The 17,489-nt window shown below is 35.7% G+C and overlaps 2 protein-coding genes across 3 annotated transcripts; one reads left to right on the top strand and one right to left on the bottom strand.

Annotated features, from left to right (window-relative positions):
- Window positions 1-2,267: 2,267 nt before the first annotated feature.
- On the bottom strand, window positions 2,268-3,210 carry LOC121740435 (DNA-directed RNA polymerase I subunit RPA12). Of its 2 annotated transcripts, XM_042133125.1 has the most exons (4): window positions 3,193-3,210; window positions 2,948-3,136; window positions 2,547-2,757; window positions 2,268-2,348 (listed from the first exon to the last, which is right to left on the bottom strand). In XM_042133125.1, exons 2-4 carry the CDS (start codon window positions 3,072-3,074, stop codon window positions 2,324-2,326), a joined length of 363 nt encoding a protein of 120 aa, XP_041989059.1. In that variant the 5' UTR covers window positions 3,075-3,136; window positions 3,193-3,210; the 3' UTR covers window positions 2,268-2,323. The 2 variants fall into 2 exon arrangements, with proteins under 2 accessions (XP_041989059.1, XP_041989060.1); XM_042133126.1 differs by lacking the exon at window positions 3,193-3,210 and having other exon boundaries at window positions 2,948-3,182.
- A 5,518-nt stretch (window positions 3,211-8,728) lies between these two features.
- LOC121740427 (vacuolar protein sorting-associated protein 72 homolog) lies at window positions 8,729-17,414 on the top strand. The gene is made up of 9 exons (XM_042133117.1): window positions 8,729-8,965; window positions 9,597-9,723; window positions 10,166-10,301; window positions 11,290-11,466; window positions 12,280-12,355; window positions 13,207-13,319; window positions 14,289-14,448; window positions 15,746-15,898; window positions 16,685-17,414. Exons 1-9 carry the CDS (start codon window positions 8,835-8,837, stop codon window positions 16,881-16,883), a joined length of 1,272 nt encoding a protein of 423 aa, XP_041989051.1. The 5' UTR covers window positions 8,729-8,834; the 3' UTR covers window positions 16,884-17,414.
- The last annotated feature ends 75 nt before the right edge of the window (window positions 17,415-17,489 follow it).

The following is a 17,489-nucleotide window of genomic DNA, read 5'->3' as shown; positions in this document are numbered from 1 at the left end:
TTGCTCTAGGAGCTCCAGAAATAAAGGAATTAATCGAAAAATGTAAAGAGATTACAAAACATTTCACTTATTCCCAAACAGCCCAAGACGAAATGGCTCAACTTCAAACGCAAATTAACCAGCCAATAATTCCTGTAATACAGGATTGTGACAACAGGTAGGTCATTTAATCCTACTAATATTATAAAGGCGAAAGTTTGTATGAATGGATGTATGTATGTAACAATAATATAGCTTATATATCAGAATACATAGGCTACAATTTTAACTTTGAAAATGGGGGAGGTGTTATATTCGTTTTTTATGTTCAACGATTACTCCGCCGTTTGTGTGTGTTTGGGAGTTTCGCATCGTTTTAAGAACGGAAAGCATACCTATGCTACTATGCAAATGACATTCTGCATTCATCATCATCATCACCATATTATACCATGCATCGTCCCATGATTATGTGCCTATTATGACCCTATTATTGGTACTTTTCATAGTCTTTAAGATCGAGACTCGAGTTTTTCAGGTGATTTTAAAAAATCTATACCAATATTATAAACCTGAAGTTTGTTTGTTTGCTTGAACGCGCAAATCTCAGGAACTACTGGTCCGATTATAAAAAATATTTCAAAGTTAGATAGCTCCTTTATCGAGGAAGGCTTTATGCTATATTAGAAAGGGTTTATCTCGGGAACTACTAGAGCAATTTTAATGTTATTTGGCACAGATAAAAAGTAGACCACGTGACACGTCAAGGGACTTAAGCTTTTTTTTGCGGGAAAATGTACGATTTCTTTAAAATTCTTATTTTACGCGGTCCAAGCTGCGCGGTACATCTAGCAGATACATAATACATTAATATTTTTTAATTACTGTATATTATGCACTATACTCTATACTTACTGTATAGTCTTAGATAAATGATAGGTCTCGCGCGCGCGAGACCCCTCATTCATCTAAGTGTATAGTATTACTCAGTAGTCCCTGAGAAATAATTATGTTTGATTTTTTCAGATGGCTCCGCACACTATGGATGTTAGAGTGGCTTTTGAAAATCAAAGATGCTTATTTCCTATACGCCAATAAAAATAATACAGCACAAATCTTACCAAACGAGTGGGTACTCCTGAATAAAATAATAGCAATTTTGCATCTTATCGAAGAAACGATGAGGTATCTAGGCCAGGCACATACTTGTATATCATCAGTAATCCCGATAATACACGCATTGAAACATACTTTGCACATTGAAGAGGATAAAATAGACACAAATGAAGAGTTGAAGAATATGATCAAAAAATTAATAGCAGAAATCAATATCAGACTTGGTGACCTTTCCAACAATACACTGTACTCGCTTGCAACTTACTTAGACCCCAGGTACAAATTAAAGTTCTTCAATGAGATAAACAAGGAACAAGTTAAATCGAAACTATTATGCTTGTTGGCCGAATGTTATGACGATGCTAATGCTGATACTGGTCACGATGCACCAGCTCCCAAAAAATCTAGATTGGAATCTTATGAGATAAGTAAACCATCCACAAGTTGCCTTACTCTGTCACGAAGCATCCAATCAAATCTAGCTGAACTGCTTAATAGTGATGACGAGGATTCAGAGGATAACGGCTCAGATGACAAGAAACTTATCCAATGGAAATTATTAATTAATGAATACAACCATGACAAGCGACTACATGTGAAAGAAGATCCTTTAGTATGGTGGAGAGAGAACAGTAAATACAATGATCTAGCTCCCATAGCGCGTAATTATTTATCAGCTCCGGCTAGCTCAGCAAATGAAGCAAGTTCAGTTAATGAGCCCCTAAATAATGGGCTAGATGATGAGAACTCTGAGAAACTTTTATTTGTAAAATATAATTTACCTTTGATAAATTTTGATTATTAATTTGACATACTTAATAACAAAGATGTATAATTAATATATTTTATACCTAATTCATATTAATTGTTAAGATTCAATTATACCTATTTTGAGAATATTTTTGATTTAGTTTCATTTCTTTTATTGATAAAATTGGCATTTGCAGGTTTTCCCTTGTAATTATACTTAGGGTCTTCATCGTAATTACACTTCCATGTCTTTTAGAACACCTCACTTCATCCTAAAACTAACTACCAACTAATAATAATTTAGTGATGGTTTTAGTTATAATTAGTATAATTTAGTTTATGCCAAAATGTCTGAATTCAATGATAAATAAATAATGTAATCCAAAGGGATGGTTTTCACATAGTTGGGAAAAGGATAACAGAAAATATTTTAACAAAATTTATTTAATCTAAATTGATTATAATCCCAACAGAAGTCTTATGAATTTTCTGTTTCTTTGTATCTGAAAATAAAATATTTACAAGATTGAAATCATACAGTAAATATGAAATAAATATTTTTTAACAGAGACGGAACAATTTTGTCTTTGCATTTGACTAGGCCATGTTTTAATATATTGCTGATGAGGAAATTCCACTCTGTTTTCTGTAAAATTTATAAATTCCTAATATGTTAAAAGGTTTTAATGCAAGACACTTACTTGCATGAAGTACAAGTATAGAACACTGTCTGTCCTTCATCTGCTGATCTCAATTGCAAGGTGGCATAAGACATCCTATCGTTACCACATTTTGGGCACTTCCTCTCAACAACAGGGCCTTCAGGGTTGTCCATGTGCAAAATGTTGTCATTATTCAAGTTTGATACTGCATTGAAGTGTATGGTGTAGTTGAATTTTATGTTTTCAAATCCTGTAACAAAAAATGTATACAATAAATTATTAAGGCTAGGTAACAACAAATTTCCCAGTTTTGTCCTCATGTTGGTTGGTAGGTTTGTAAATCTTGGCCCTCATTTTATAGTTACAACTGATATAATTGATCTATTAGATAATTTACGGTGCATACATGGTTGGAAAAAGAGACAGGATTGAAAACTTACTTTCAGGGCTATATTTTTCTTTGCACGCATAACATGTAACCGATCCAAACTCCTCTAGAAGCGGTAATATTGAACCACACTTATCACAAAATCCAGTTACACTAGATAATCTATCGCTTTTAGACATTTTGGAAAGCTTTCAATGCAAAAAATTAAAAATACAGATGGCTTTAACCTCGAAACAAAAATTTACAGCAGATACGCTAATTAACTAATAATATAATAAAAAAAACTAGGCTAGGTAAAAATTTACAGCAGATACGCTAATTAACTAATAATATAATAAAAAAAACTAGGTAAGTCCAAACTTTAATTGTTATAATTATTAGTACCGTATTTTTAATTTTGGTATAGAAATAAATTTAAGAAAATTCCAAAATATTTGTACAAATTTACCAATAATAATTATAAGAAGTTAGTACTGTCAACGTGCTGTCAACTGTCATTGTCAGAACGTTTTTTTTCTTATTATGGCACTTCGGCTATATAACCATGGCCAGTGTCGAGTATAATAGTATGGCGGGAAAACAATATTAATCAAGGATGTATTTAAGGTCAAATTCCATACTACATCCAATTAAATTATGAAAGTAAAAAAATTGGACATCCAGACACTTATTATTAATTATAATGATTTTTTGTAATAGATTTTTAAAGGACTATTCGATATTTAATTATAATTGAACAAAATTTTGTTGTAATTTGACTACCGCAAATGGCGGCCAAGAAAGCTCGGCAAAGCTTTAAATGCAGGTGGCGAAAAAAGGAACTAACGCTGGCATATACAAAAACGACATATTTGACAGTTCTTCCTTACCAGCAGCGCCCCCGCCCAAGTTCATGTACAGTCTTGTCGCACCCTTCGAAGGATAATTTTCATAAATTTCAATTTGTAATATTTCCTCAGAATTACCGGTGAACCCACTTTTTTTGGGCTTAAAAAATCGCAAATCGTACAAAGAAATTAATAATAATAATAATAATAATAATAAACATTTATTCAACATGTAAATACATTACACCACATTACAAAACAGAACATAGCAAAACAAAAAACAAAGAAAAAAACAATCAGACGGACATTATAATACACATTAGTACCTACACCGCGATCCCTGGTGTTCTGTGGAGCCTTGTTGTCGTTCGCTTGACAGATGCACAATGGCGTGCAAACTAATTATAATAAAATAGTATATATAACAATCTTTATAAGTAAATGCATAATAATTAATAAGCAGTTTTTTAGTTGTTTATCTTTGATACAAAGTTCCCGATTCTGACGAATTCTCAAAAAATGTAACACTTCCGGCAAACATTACGTATGATAAATGGAAATTTTAAAATGAATTATTTCACGTAACTTCTCGGTAAGGTATTAATTTTTTGGTATCAATCGATGCAGGATGTTTTATTCTACTATATATTTCGAATTTAGGTCAGAATCCTTGAATTTATAAATGTTATATACATCCTTAAAATAAAAATTTCAGCATCGTTTTTCTATATTGTCAGGTCTAAAGTCTAGTCAAAGTCTAGGTAAAAGTCAATAATAGTCAGGAAGTCAAGTCGGTCGATTCAGTAAAGTGGTAGACGCTTTACTGAAACTTTCGATCAACTTTCGATGGAGTTTTGGAGGGAACACAAAATAGCACGTTTCTGGATATTGCATCACTTTCCTACACTTGTGCACAATAACGAATATCTAAAGGTACCTACCAATATATACAATGTGTCCCGACACCGGTGTCCGATCCTTTAATGTCATGATCTATGGCATATTTTATCGACAAATTGGCCCTCAAATTTTAAATCCCTCTCACGGTTGTAAAATGGCAGCCATTTTAGATTTTCTCGGGCTTTCACACTAATCTGACTTCTCATGTAAATATCCTATGAAGATGAAATGGGTTTTATTTGATAGTTAAACTTGTGGACTACGCTTACACAGGCAATATAAATTTCGTGGAATTAATCATAGAAAAACCAAAGTTTAAGAAAAAAAATTGTGTATTTTTTAATTAATGGCTTTTTTTTTATGAAATAAGGGGGCAAACGAGCAAACGGGTCACCTGACGGAAAGCAACTTCCGTCGCCCTGTATGTCGTAGTAGTTTTTGCAAAAAATCTATTTATAGATTCTTTCCCATACAACATTTTCGTAATTATTTTAATTATCTTAATACCTTAAAATATACATTTTTGTAAAAAATTATTAAGATTTATTGTTACTCTTCTTAAAATCTATCGAATGGTTTTTTTCCACACCAAAATCCAACATTTTTGCGAATGTCCACTATTTAGCGATTTCGCTTTTTTTACCACTGTTTTTTTTTTTATGAAATAAGGGGGCAAACGAGCAAACGGGTCACCTGATGGAAAGCAACTTCCGTCGCCCATGGACACTCGCAGCATCAGAAGAGCTGCATGTGCGTTGCCGGCCTTCTAAGAGGGAATAGGGTAATAGGGGAGGGTAGGGAAGGGAAGGGAATAGGGGAGCGCAAGCGCTGTTTCACGCCGGTTTTCTGTGAGAACGTGGTATTTATCCGGTCGAGACGGCCCATTCGTGCCGAAGCATGACTCTCCCACGTATAAACGCCGCCGGGACTTTATTTGTGGCTTGCATGATGTTAAACCATTTTGAAATTCACACCCACCGGCAAAATAATGTAAAGTCATTGTGAAAGTCGTAATTTTTTTTTCACTTTTAAATCGTTATAATTTAGAAGAACGTTATTTTTTAAACCTGTGGCGGTACCCACAATTCGCCTAACAACCCTGCATTGCGCTATCGAAGTTTCGGAGAACGGCAAGATATATACAACGTCTGAAATGACGGCAGTGGGCTTCGGCCTAACCGAGCATATAATTCCTATTTCTCTTTGTGGGAAGATCTTCCTTTTCGGCCGCCACTAACAACGTTAAAAACCTAATTTTTTTTAGACCAAAACATGTTTTTGGCCCGCATGAAAAACAGGTTGGGGACTAGTGATCACTGCTTTAAACCCTTGTCGCACTGTAGTGATTCCGCTAGGTACCGTATTTTATTTCGCTTTATGAGTGAAATGCGGGGTCAGGTGGTGTCTGTCTGCTATGAACTCTGAGTTCTGGAGTTTTGCCGGGAATGATGTTGTGTTTTGTATTATTTTCTTAAAACTGTGTTAACTGGGTTTTTAATATTGTGTAATATTGGCAGGATATTAACCATTAGATATATTCGTTATCGTGCACAAGTGTAGGAAAGTGATGGAATATCCAGAAGGGAGATCGCAGACGACAGACTTTTTGTGCGATCGAGTCTGCAGCGGCCATACAGACTGTATCGGCGCCGCAGACTCGATCGCACAAAAAGTCTGTCGTCTGCGATCTCACGAAACGTGCTATTTTGTGTTCCCTTCAAAACTCCATCAAAAGTTTCAGTAAAGCATCAGTAAAGCGTCTACCACTCTACTGAATCGACTGCTAGTTGCAGTCTACTTCTTGACAGTATTGACTTTAAGCCCGTCACATAATATTATTTATTATTATATTATTAATATACCGTACTATAATATATATTATAGTAGCTACCAGAAATATATAATATTATATTATTATAGCTGAGTGTGCGGTCACGCGAAAATTAGTACTTACCTATAGAAAATATAGTGCGTCAAGAATGTCTAGGAGGCGAAACTTTTTTTTAAGCAATAGCAACACTCTTTTGATATATTTTGTCCCTTTGTTGTATCAATACTCTATGACATAAAAGTTACAAAACAAAGATTTCCAATTTGCTTAAATTTAGTTTTACAATGTGAAAACTACATGTTACTGTGATTAATATGAATAATTAAAGTGAAATACATGTCATAAGTGCTGAAAATTTGAAGATTTTCATTGAAGAAAAATAGTAAAACGCGAAAATATCACTGACATTCTCGCGTCCATATTTCCGATTCTGATCGCTCAATCGCCATAGTAGCAGGTAATTAAGTGTTTGTTTTATAAATTTTGTTAGTTAATTTTATTGTATAATGTAATTTTAAGTAGCCTGAGTAAGTATTATGTAGTATAATAAAACAACAATTTTACATAAACCTTATGTTTACGTAAACAATGAACTGTTAAAGAAATCTATCATATAACGCGCCTAACAATTATTGATACTTTGACTTAGGTGCTTTGCGTATTTATGTATCAGATGTATATAAAATTCTCGTGTCACAGTGTATGTGCTTAACTCCTTTAACACTTTGAAGCAGCGTAATATAATATTATAATTATTACGTTTTATTACAGGTAGCAGAAAAAGCGTTTAACGAAATAGTCGAAATGACTGGGAGACTTTATGCTATCATTTTGAAAAAAAAAACCTTAAAAATAAATACAAGGAGTGGGAATTAACCCTTTATTAGGATATTGAAGAGCTGATTACTGAAGATGAAAGTGCCACTTCACAGTGACACCACTGCTGTAACTACATGGACCTAGAAAGTGGCGATGATTCTATTTCCGGCTGCATTGTGGAATATTATTTGGATGATCATATTTTATTAAAATAACAAAACCCTGTTTCACATTTATTTATTTTTTGTATTTTCTTAAATAAGTAGTTCCTTAATAAAAAAGGAGTGAGCTTCTCTCAGCTCTCACTGCTCATCAAAATAGCTTTGCAGCTCTCAGGGAGAGGGTATTTAAATAACAGGCAATGATATAATAATAAAAAACTCAAAGCAGATATGTTACTACCGCGCGCGTTGTGAAGCTTCAAATACGACCCAATTGGGTCGTCTTTTATTCAGTCTGTCTCTTTTATGTAAATGGCATTTCGTATCTTTTGTTTCACAAATTTGTCAATGTTGTTCGGAAGAGATTTAAGCCGGAAAATAGTATGAACGTAACAGATCTGTATAAGTAGAATATCATTGATGACAGGTGTTATAAATTCGTAATATTATGTAACACTAGTGACTAGATGAACCGGTGAACTTCGTGTCACTTACAAGCCTTCCCTGGACTTTCAGGAATATTTTAAGACTAAAATTAGCCACATCGGTTCAACCGTTTAATCGAGTTATTGCATTTTTATATAGGTAGTCCGTCAAGAAAGTAAAGAAATTGAAAAGTGGCAACATCGTAGTGTAATCCCTTTTTCCATAAATTGATTTGAAATGGATGACACTACGATGTTGCCACTTTTTAATTTCTTCACTTTCTTGACAGAGACAGACTATGACATATACAAAGAGTATAATAATTTACGATTAGATTGTTTCTTGTAATGTCGTAAATTAAACAGACACTATAACTACATCATAATTATTTCAAATTTTCTTAACTACATAATATGTATAAATCATAATATTTACAACGTGTTTTTTAAACTGTATTTAATATAAAGTATCAAAATCTTTTATAGTGACTGGATACAGTGTGGCCATATGAGGCCACACCGGAAACATGTGGCGACTCTATTAATGTCGTGACTTTTTTGACGGGCTATTTAATATAGTAATGCCTAGCTATAAAAATATTAATATATATATTATAGCTAAGCCTGTGACGGACTTTGAGTAGACTTTAGACCTGACAATATTATAGAAAAACGATGCTGAAAATAATTGTATTATAGAATATTTTTTTCCCGTCATAATACACTCGACACTGGCCAGGGCTAAATAGCCAAAGTGCCATAATAAGAAAAAAAAAACACCGAATGTCCCAAATGTCAATTTGACATTGACAGCACATTTATTTACAAGCGTCAAATATATACTAGTAATCTGTGATGCGTTCATGTGTATGTAGTTGCTGTTCGCGATTACAAAATTTTATATTTTACTTATTTATTTCTCTGATGACGACCTACCTCAATTATTTCCAATAACAATTTACGTCCCTGAAAAAAAATGGCTCAACGAGAGCGGCGGTCAAATGCCGGCAATCGCATGGCAAAGTTACTAGATGAAGAAGAGGAGGATGACTTCTATAAAACCACTTACGGTGGTTTCAACGAAGTCGAGGAAGATAATGACTATAAGTGAGTAATAAACTAATAGTATTACTATCTTAGGAACACAATAATAAAAACAAATAAGTGGGGAGAATCTTTATGAAACCGGTAGGAAAAATAGTACCTACGTACTGTTTATACCAATAATTTTATTTCTCGTGAATTGTGCCGGTAAACTGCACTTCTCTGAAGATATTTAACAAGAATGCTTGCCTGGTAGTCTAAGTAAAAGTGTAACAATGTTTATCTGGATTCTGGACTACCTGCGGGCAATTATGCCCTGTGTCTGAGTTTTTTTTGGCAGAAGTTTATCTTTGAACCCTTTGAGCCCTTTGATTGGCTAGCACCAAAACTAAATAAGTCAAAATATAAACTCACAAGACAAACCTACGGCATTAGTAATGCTCTAGTTGTTATGTAGTTATTCCTATTTATTCTGTACCCGATTAGCTCTTGATATTACATATTTAAAAGTTGTAGATAATAGGAGAATCTCAATTCCAATATTTGTTTGTTTTGATATCATAAACATATTTTTAGATCTTCAGCCCAATCAGAACAAGTTTAATGTATATTTAAAAAAAATACTTATACTTCTACAGAACCAACAAACTGTTAGAAAATTGTGTTAGTTATAATAATTAATATTTGAATTCAGGCAAGAAAAGGAGGTAGAAGATGTTGTAGATTCTGACTTCGACATTGATGAAAATGACGAAGTGATCTCAGACCAGGAGGACGGAGAGGGCAAAGAGAAAAGAAAATCCAATGCTAAAGCCTATAAGGTAAAAGATAATCAAAACTTAAAAGTGTCTAGTGTGAATTACAATACTACTAATTTACCCTTCGATTGTGGAAAAAACGAGACACAATAGAAGTTCTATTGTGTCTCGGTCACCGGTGACCGTATGGGGCTTGATGAATTAATAGGTATATATATAATATACACTACTCTATAAAACAACACACAAAATATTTACACAATGATTAATAACTATACAATCTTCTACAATCAGCTTGTTTTTATTGAGCTTACAAAATTTATTCCTTCCTATAGTGGACCTGCAATAGTTATGCATTATAATTTTTTTATTGTCAGATCGGTACCTTATACTGTAGTGAAACAAAAATCCATTTTCTAATACATTAATCCAGGCCACACCTGAGATTATGCCTTATAATTTATAAATATTCATAAATTAATATCTTTATAAAATCATGTTTCAGGATCCCAACAGAAAAAAGAAGGCTGCCCAACCAAAAAAACCTGTAGTCAGAAAACCAAAGGAACCTAAAGTCAAAGATGAATCTGCACCGTCACCAGCCAGCAAAGCGGATAAGACATTTATAGATGCTTCTATAGGTAAAAAATTAGTTTAATAGCAAAAAATGTCATTGAGTAAGAGCCAGCAACAGCCAAACTTTCGTCATTTTATAAAACACTAGACGTTCCGCGCGGCTTCGCCCGCGTAAATTAGATATTTCACAGACAAATTATTCCACAAAAATAGCCTTAGATGATCCTTCACATTGTCTACTTCTTATCTGTGCCAAACAGAAAATTGCTCCAGTAGTCCGTGAGATAAGCCCATTCAAATAATTTCCCCCCGTTTTTTCCACATTTTCCTCTATTTCTTCGCTCCTATAAGTTTTAGCGTGACAAAATACAGCCTATATCCTTCCTCGATACATGGGCTATCTAACACTGAAAGAATTTTTTAAATCGAACCAGTAGTTCCTGAGATTAGCGCGTTCAAATAAGCCCTTTCGAATAATTTCCCCCCGTTTTTGCCACATTTTCTTCTATTTCTTCGCTCCTATTAGTCTTAGCGTGATAAAATATAGTCTATAGCCTTCCTCAATAAATGGGCTATCTAACACTGAAAGAACTTTTCAAATCGGACCAGTAGTTCCTGAGATTAATGCATTCAAACAAACAAACAAACTCTAACTCTTTATAATATTAGTGTACTTAGATGAAAGTTTATCTGTACATGTTTATCTCATTATAGGGGTTATATATAGGAAAAATTTCAGCTTTTATAAAATGATGAAAGTCTGGCTGTCGCTGGCTCTTGGGTTATCATATAGATTTAATAGGTTATTATAATTTTGGAATATCATAGACCTACCAGCATATTGTGATATATTGTGTAGGATTGACAATGTTACTAAAGAATACTTGGAAGTTGGATGTCAATGGCAGGAAAATGTGAGTTTGAAGCAACTGGGAGAGTTTAGGAGACTAAATGACACTTCTTTTTTTTGGCGACTCGCTATAAAATCCATTTTGAGCTGTGAGCTGTGGCGAATTTTGTATTGCAACTTTACAACTTCTACTTTGATTTCAGAGAGAAAGTCAATACGTCAGAGCACAGCAGTTAAGTCAGCGGAAACATTGCAGAGAATTAAAATAAGATCTGAACTACAAAAGAAGAAACCGAAGAAGGTGGAGGAGAGGATCCTGACGCAGGAGGAGTTGTTGGAAGAGGCTATGATCACTGAGAAAGAAAACTTAAAGAGCTTAGGTATGTACCATCAAAGAAATTGATTCATAGGAAGTTGACGGACCTACATGCCCGTCCAGATGAGGCGTTTTACGTGCAAAGTCCGTACGCGCGTTTCAATTTATTTTGCATTCAGCTACCGCGTTTTTACGCTACAAACATGGACTCGAAGTTATCACGACTCGCGTGTCGCTCGCGCATTGAACGGGCGAGAGTCGAAAGTCCCGCTTATTGTACGCGTTTTGCGCGCGAGTAAGGAAAACCGCGTAGGCATCTGGACAGGATAATATAATATCATGTAGCTCTAGTATCTCGAGTACGCGCGTAAAACGCCTTATCTGAACAGGCTCTACGTCATTTGTTTGGATTATGTCAATTCAATATTAGTCATGACTCATGAGCTGTCGGCTAAGTTTGACATAGCATTACCAAATTACAAAGGTCCGTCACCTGCCTATCAATCAACTTCTATAATATTTTGGTTTGTGCTCCTTACTCTAAAATTACTGAATGAAACAAAAACGATTAATAGTATGTTGGTAGTCAAGGGTCTGGACACAGGCCACTTCTTATCTCAAAAGACACAGTATTGGTGAAAGATGCTCACATAATATTTTAGTATTGTGTTGTTAATTAATGTACTAGATGACGACCGCTACTCTGTTGCGCCGTAATTCGTTTGTCGCACGGGAACCGTACATTTTTCCGGGATGAAAGTAACCTATGTCTTTCCCTAGACTCAAAGTAAAATCTGTTAAGCAGCTTGGGCGTGAAGAGGTAACAGACAGAAAATTTCCCATTTATAATATTTGTATGGATTCTTGAATTTTTCAGAGAAATTCGAACAGAGCGAATTGGAAAGAAAGAAAGCGCGGCCAACGAAGAAGACTATCACTGGTCCTGTCATAAGGTAAATAAATGACACTTACCTTTTAGTATTTATAAAATAGACCACTGACCAGTAGCTCTACCATGAGTTTAAAGCTATTTATTATAATATTAAAGCTATTTATTATTAATAGTATTTATCAATACTCGATACCGACTACGTAAATTTTTAGTATGCCAAATTTTACAGCGCCTCTGCTGTCACTTGCGGAACTAAAATAGCCATATTAAATATTTTAATTAGCTACAGAAAACGCACGATAGTAAGCGTTTGCTGTCGCTCATGGACATTTGCAACTTCTTTTTGTACTTTCAAAATAATTTATTCATAGGCATGGGTTTGACTGAACACGACCGAACTATGTAGGTCTGCTTATCTGCTATCTGCCTGTGCATCGAATTCTCTGATAGTAATATATTTGCATTCCTATGCAATTACCTACTCCCATAGACTTTTGGTAACCTTGCTTGACGAAACTTAACGTAAGTGTTGTTTTACTGAAGCTTCCTATGGTACTAATCTGGTTGTACTGCGGGGCTTTTGGAGAATCATATATTGAATCATAGTATGATTCATTTTTAAACTCCACTTTGCGTGCAATTCATATAGTGATTCGCTTCAATTAATGATTGGTCGCCGCGCGCGAGCGCCGCTCGCGGGACCAATCATTAATCTAAGTGAATCACTATATGAATTGCATACAAAGTGGAGTTTAAAAATTAATCATATTATTATTAATTATATGATTCTCCAAAGCGACCATTTTAGCACCGCTGGTCTATTCATGTGAAACCCCGCCATCCTTTATCTAAATGTTATATTTAATACTTTGTTTAGGGCTTGTTTTACCACTACTATTATTATATTTTCAGATACCATTCTTTTGCTGTACCAATATCAGAGACAAATGAAGATACTACATTACCGTCCGCCGAAGTGCCTTTAACAGACATGTCACTTGGCGATATCATAAAAGGTGAAGATGGTGAGTACATACCTACACTTGACTTATAAAATATAATCCGTTGTCCTTAGTCTGTGTAATATAACGCAATGGCGTCAGTTAAGAACTGCTTCCTTACTCCCAACTGAATCAGAATGAATCGAATCGAATCAGCTCGATCTGCTCGAACGGCTTTTTCCACTTTTTATAGCTATACTAGCGCACGACCGTGCTGCGGCTCAATTTGGCACTAATCAGACTCGTAAATCAAAATCGTTTATACGTGGGAGAGCCATGCTTCAGCACGAATAGGCCGGCTCGACCGGAGAAATACCACGTTCTCACAGAAAACCGGCGTGAAACAGCGCTTGCGCTGTGTTTCGCCGAGTGAGTGAGTTTACCGGAGGCCCACTACCCTACCCTATTCCCTTCCCTACCATCCCCTATTCCCTTCCCTTCCCCATCCCTACCCACCCCTTTTACCCTATTCCCTCTTAAAAGGCCGGCAACGCACCTGCAGCTCTTCTGATGCTGCGAGTGTCTATGGGCGACGGAAGTTGCTTTCCATCAGGTGACCCGTTTGCTCGTTTGCCCCTTTATTTCATAAAAAAAAAACGTATCACTTTGGGAGGTAACGCTGCTGATAAAAAGTTAAAAAACTATAGGCGCCGAAAAAGCGTTAGAGCAAGATATTATACATTCTTTGTTTCACATAAAAATACAGCCTATTCTTGCCTGCCTATTCTTCGCAATTAGCTAATTTAGTTAAGCGTGATCCTCCAGTATGTGGAATTCTATTTGAATTCCAATTTCTAAGTTAAGTAGTATCTTTCTCACGAATTAAATTTTATTTCTCTTACATACGCGAACTGAAAACATTATTTAATTATTATTTATGCAAACCAAAAGCTAATTGAATTTACTTTTTAAATGCCTTCCTATCTTTTTAACCGACATCCAAAAAGGAGGTGTTTTCTCAATTCGACCGTATATATATTATGTTCTTTTCAGATTTATTATCTCCCGGGGATTTGAACTACGAGAACATAAACCCGACGCCGCTAACGGAACCCAAACCGGACGGAGAACCGGCGTCGGTCACCTTGGAACCGGAGAAACCGGAGATGGAAGTTGTAGGACCCGATGAGGAGATTCTGGTTGAAGATATTATGTATGTACCATCGAAGAAAATGATTCATAGGCAGTTGATGGACCTACGTCGATTGGTCGGGCTATGTCAATTCAATGTTAAGCTGTGATTTGTCAGATGGGTTTGATAAAATGCGACCAATTTACGTAGATCCGCCTGCCTCATGTTATCTGCCTATGAAACAACTTCTCTGATAGTATTATGCATCAATAAATACCCAATATTATGTAACATAATATTATACTGCTCTATAGGATTTTTAAGCGATGATGATCTTGAAGTGATATCGCCGGGGATAATTTATAATTTGGGACATTTACGTCTAAGTGTCTAAACACACTAGGCTACGCCGGCGTAAATTCCGCCGCAAATGTCAAACGCATACAAATACGCGACGGAATAGTGTGTCGTCTCTCGCGTTCCGCCCGTATTTAGACCTAGTGTGTTTAGACCAACGATATCAAAATACTTAGATACGACTTATGCCGTCAAAACTGTAGCAATGTTTTTGCATGCAAAATGTGTATCGAGAATTGTTGTCCTTTTTTGTCTTACAGTAATAGCATATACTACTTTCTCTTTCGCTCATTTTACGCTTTAATCGAATCGAGAAAATATTGTCGTCCTTTTTTGTTTTACAGTAATATCATATACTACTTTCTCTTTCGCTCATTTTACGCTTCGCTATGATTTTTCTCTTAAAATGGAAGACAATAATTTAAATATTAATAAAATCTTAGTAATTACGTGTGAAAGATTACACCTTTGGCTTTATTTGTATTCCACGTTTTGTTACTGCACTGTCGGAAGGCACATGACAGCATTCTGGAGCGAAATGTAGCGAAAAACAACGCGGTAATTAATGAATGAAACACGTCCGGCTGTTACCGCGTCCTAATGCGCACTGGTCACAGATGAGTGAGCTCACTCATTTCGAGGGTGACACATTTTAGCGCTGACGATTGTATGGAATGCCTTTTCTAACGTTCTAATTCTATGGTTTAGACACTATGGCTAAAGTCTCGAAATCAGCGGGCGGTGGCGCGTGACAATGTAGAGATTTATATGGATAAGCCGTCTAGTACGCCGCGCGCCGCGCCGCTGGGTTTTCGGGGCCTGTCCATATAAATCTATACATTGTCACGTGCCGCGCCGCTTACCGCCCCGCTGCCCGCTGATTTCTAGATTGTAAAATGAGGTCTAGAATTAGGTTCTATGAGTTAATGCTTTGTTAAATGGCGTCATTTGTAATTTTGGCTGCGCATCAAAGCATGCGCGCGTAGTCGATCATGCTAATCGTTTTCGTTCATTTTTACAGAAAAGATGAGAAGAAGAAACCTAAGGCCAATATTCAATATCTTGAAAGAACACTCCTGTCTTTTGAAAACGACATCAAAAACAAGGCATTCAAATCCTGCTTCCCGATTTCCAAACCTAAACGAAAGAGGGAAATGCTGTGTGCAGTTACCAAGTAAGTGTGACCACTAGATTTTCTTTCTATGATAGTGATAATCGATTGTATGGAACACGATGACTTCTTGACTTCTTAAGATATAAGAACGACAGTTTTTGATGTTGATAGGTTAATACATCAGTATTCAGTACATAACGCCTCCGTGGTCAGTGGTATAGAGCGCGGCTCGTGGTATAGAGTCCGATTCCCGCGCTGGAAACATGTTATTTCCAAGTTTGGTTAGGACAATGCAGGCTGATCACCTGATTGTCTGACAAGTAAGATGATCCATGCGTCGGATGGGCATGTAAAAAGTCGGTCCTGCGCCTGATCTCTCGCCGGTCGTGTCGGTCTTCCGTCCCACTGGGTTATGAGAGTAAAGGAATAGAGAGTGCTCTTGTGTACGGCGCACACACTTGGCCACTATAAAATTACTCCTGCCAGCTTCTGCGTAGCTGGCCTGGTTCCAATGAAACCGGCCACCGTCACCGAAACCGGTGTGGGAGCTATTTAGTACATTTTTGTGTTATGAAATCTATTCTTTAATATTTCATGGGATTCAAAGTATCTCCATACCCGTAAAAATCCTTCTGAAGAGGTATGGATAAAATATTAAATTGATTTATACTCCTTTCAACCTCTTAAATGTGCAATAAAAAGTAGCCTATGTCCTTTCAACTAAACCTCTCTATTTCTTATAGAAAAAAACATCAAAATCCGTTGTGTCGTTTTAAAGATTTAAGCATAGGAACAAAGAAATCCCTACTTTTATACTATGTACTGTATCATTTTTGTGTTTTTCAGACGGCCAGCTCGCTACATCGACCCAGTGACAAAGTTGCCTTACCGCAGCGTCGACGCATTCAGAATCATCCGCGAAGCGTATTACCAACAGTTGGAAGCGCGGGGGGATAGGAAGGATCCCCGCGTAGCCGCATGGTTGGCCGCACGACGACGCAACGCGGCCGCACATTCGTCCTACGTGCAGATACATATCAAGTAGAGAGAGAGAGAGAAAGGAAAGATAGAGATAGTCTGTAAGAGAGATGTAGCAGGAGAGTTAATGTTAGAACATTAGTGATGATTAACGCTTATCCCGATATAGAGAAAAATTGTCCAACGTCCCTGTTTTGTTTTTTACAGTATAGGGGGTAAAAATAAGCAGATTGTTCATCAACGGATAGTAAACTGATGAGTGATTATTCTACATGCCTGGCATGTGCTAAAATGATCATGCATGTCTTTGATAAAATGGCTAACAGTGATTTTTGTCTTTGTCACATTTTTTTAAATTATGGAATTCTAAATTATTGCTTAATGAATAGACTATAGTGTCACTGTAGCTAAAATATGAAGTGTAAAAATATGAAGTGTAGCTAAAATAAATTAAACCCTAAATTATTTTATGGAAAAAGTGCTAACTGTGTATGATCATAACGACTTGATTTTAAATTTTAATTGTGACACCAATTGATTGATAGTAATTAATTTTAAGCTAGTAAGAGCCAGTGTAAATATAACCATGTAAATAAAGTTTTATAGGAAAATAAATATTTTTTTAAATAGATTTAGTTTATTTAACTTACAATTATTGTTATTTAATAAATTA

The sequence above is a fragment of the Aricia agestis genome, chromosome 3 (assembly GCF_905147365.1).
Source record: "Aricia agestis chromosome 3, ilAriAges1.1, whole genome shotgun sequence".
NCBI lineage: Eukaryota > Metazoa > Arthropoda > Insecta > Lepidoptera > Lycaenidae > Aricia > Aricia agestis.
This window is presented reverse-complemented; position numbering and strand designations above follow the sequence as displayed.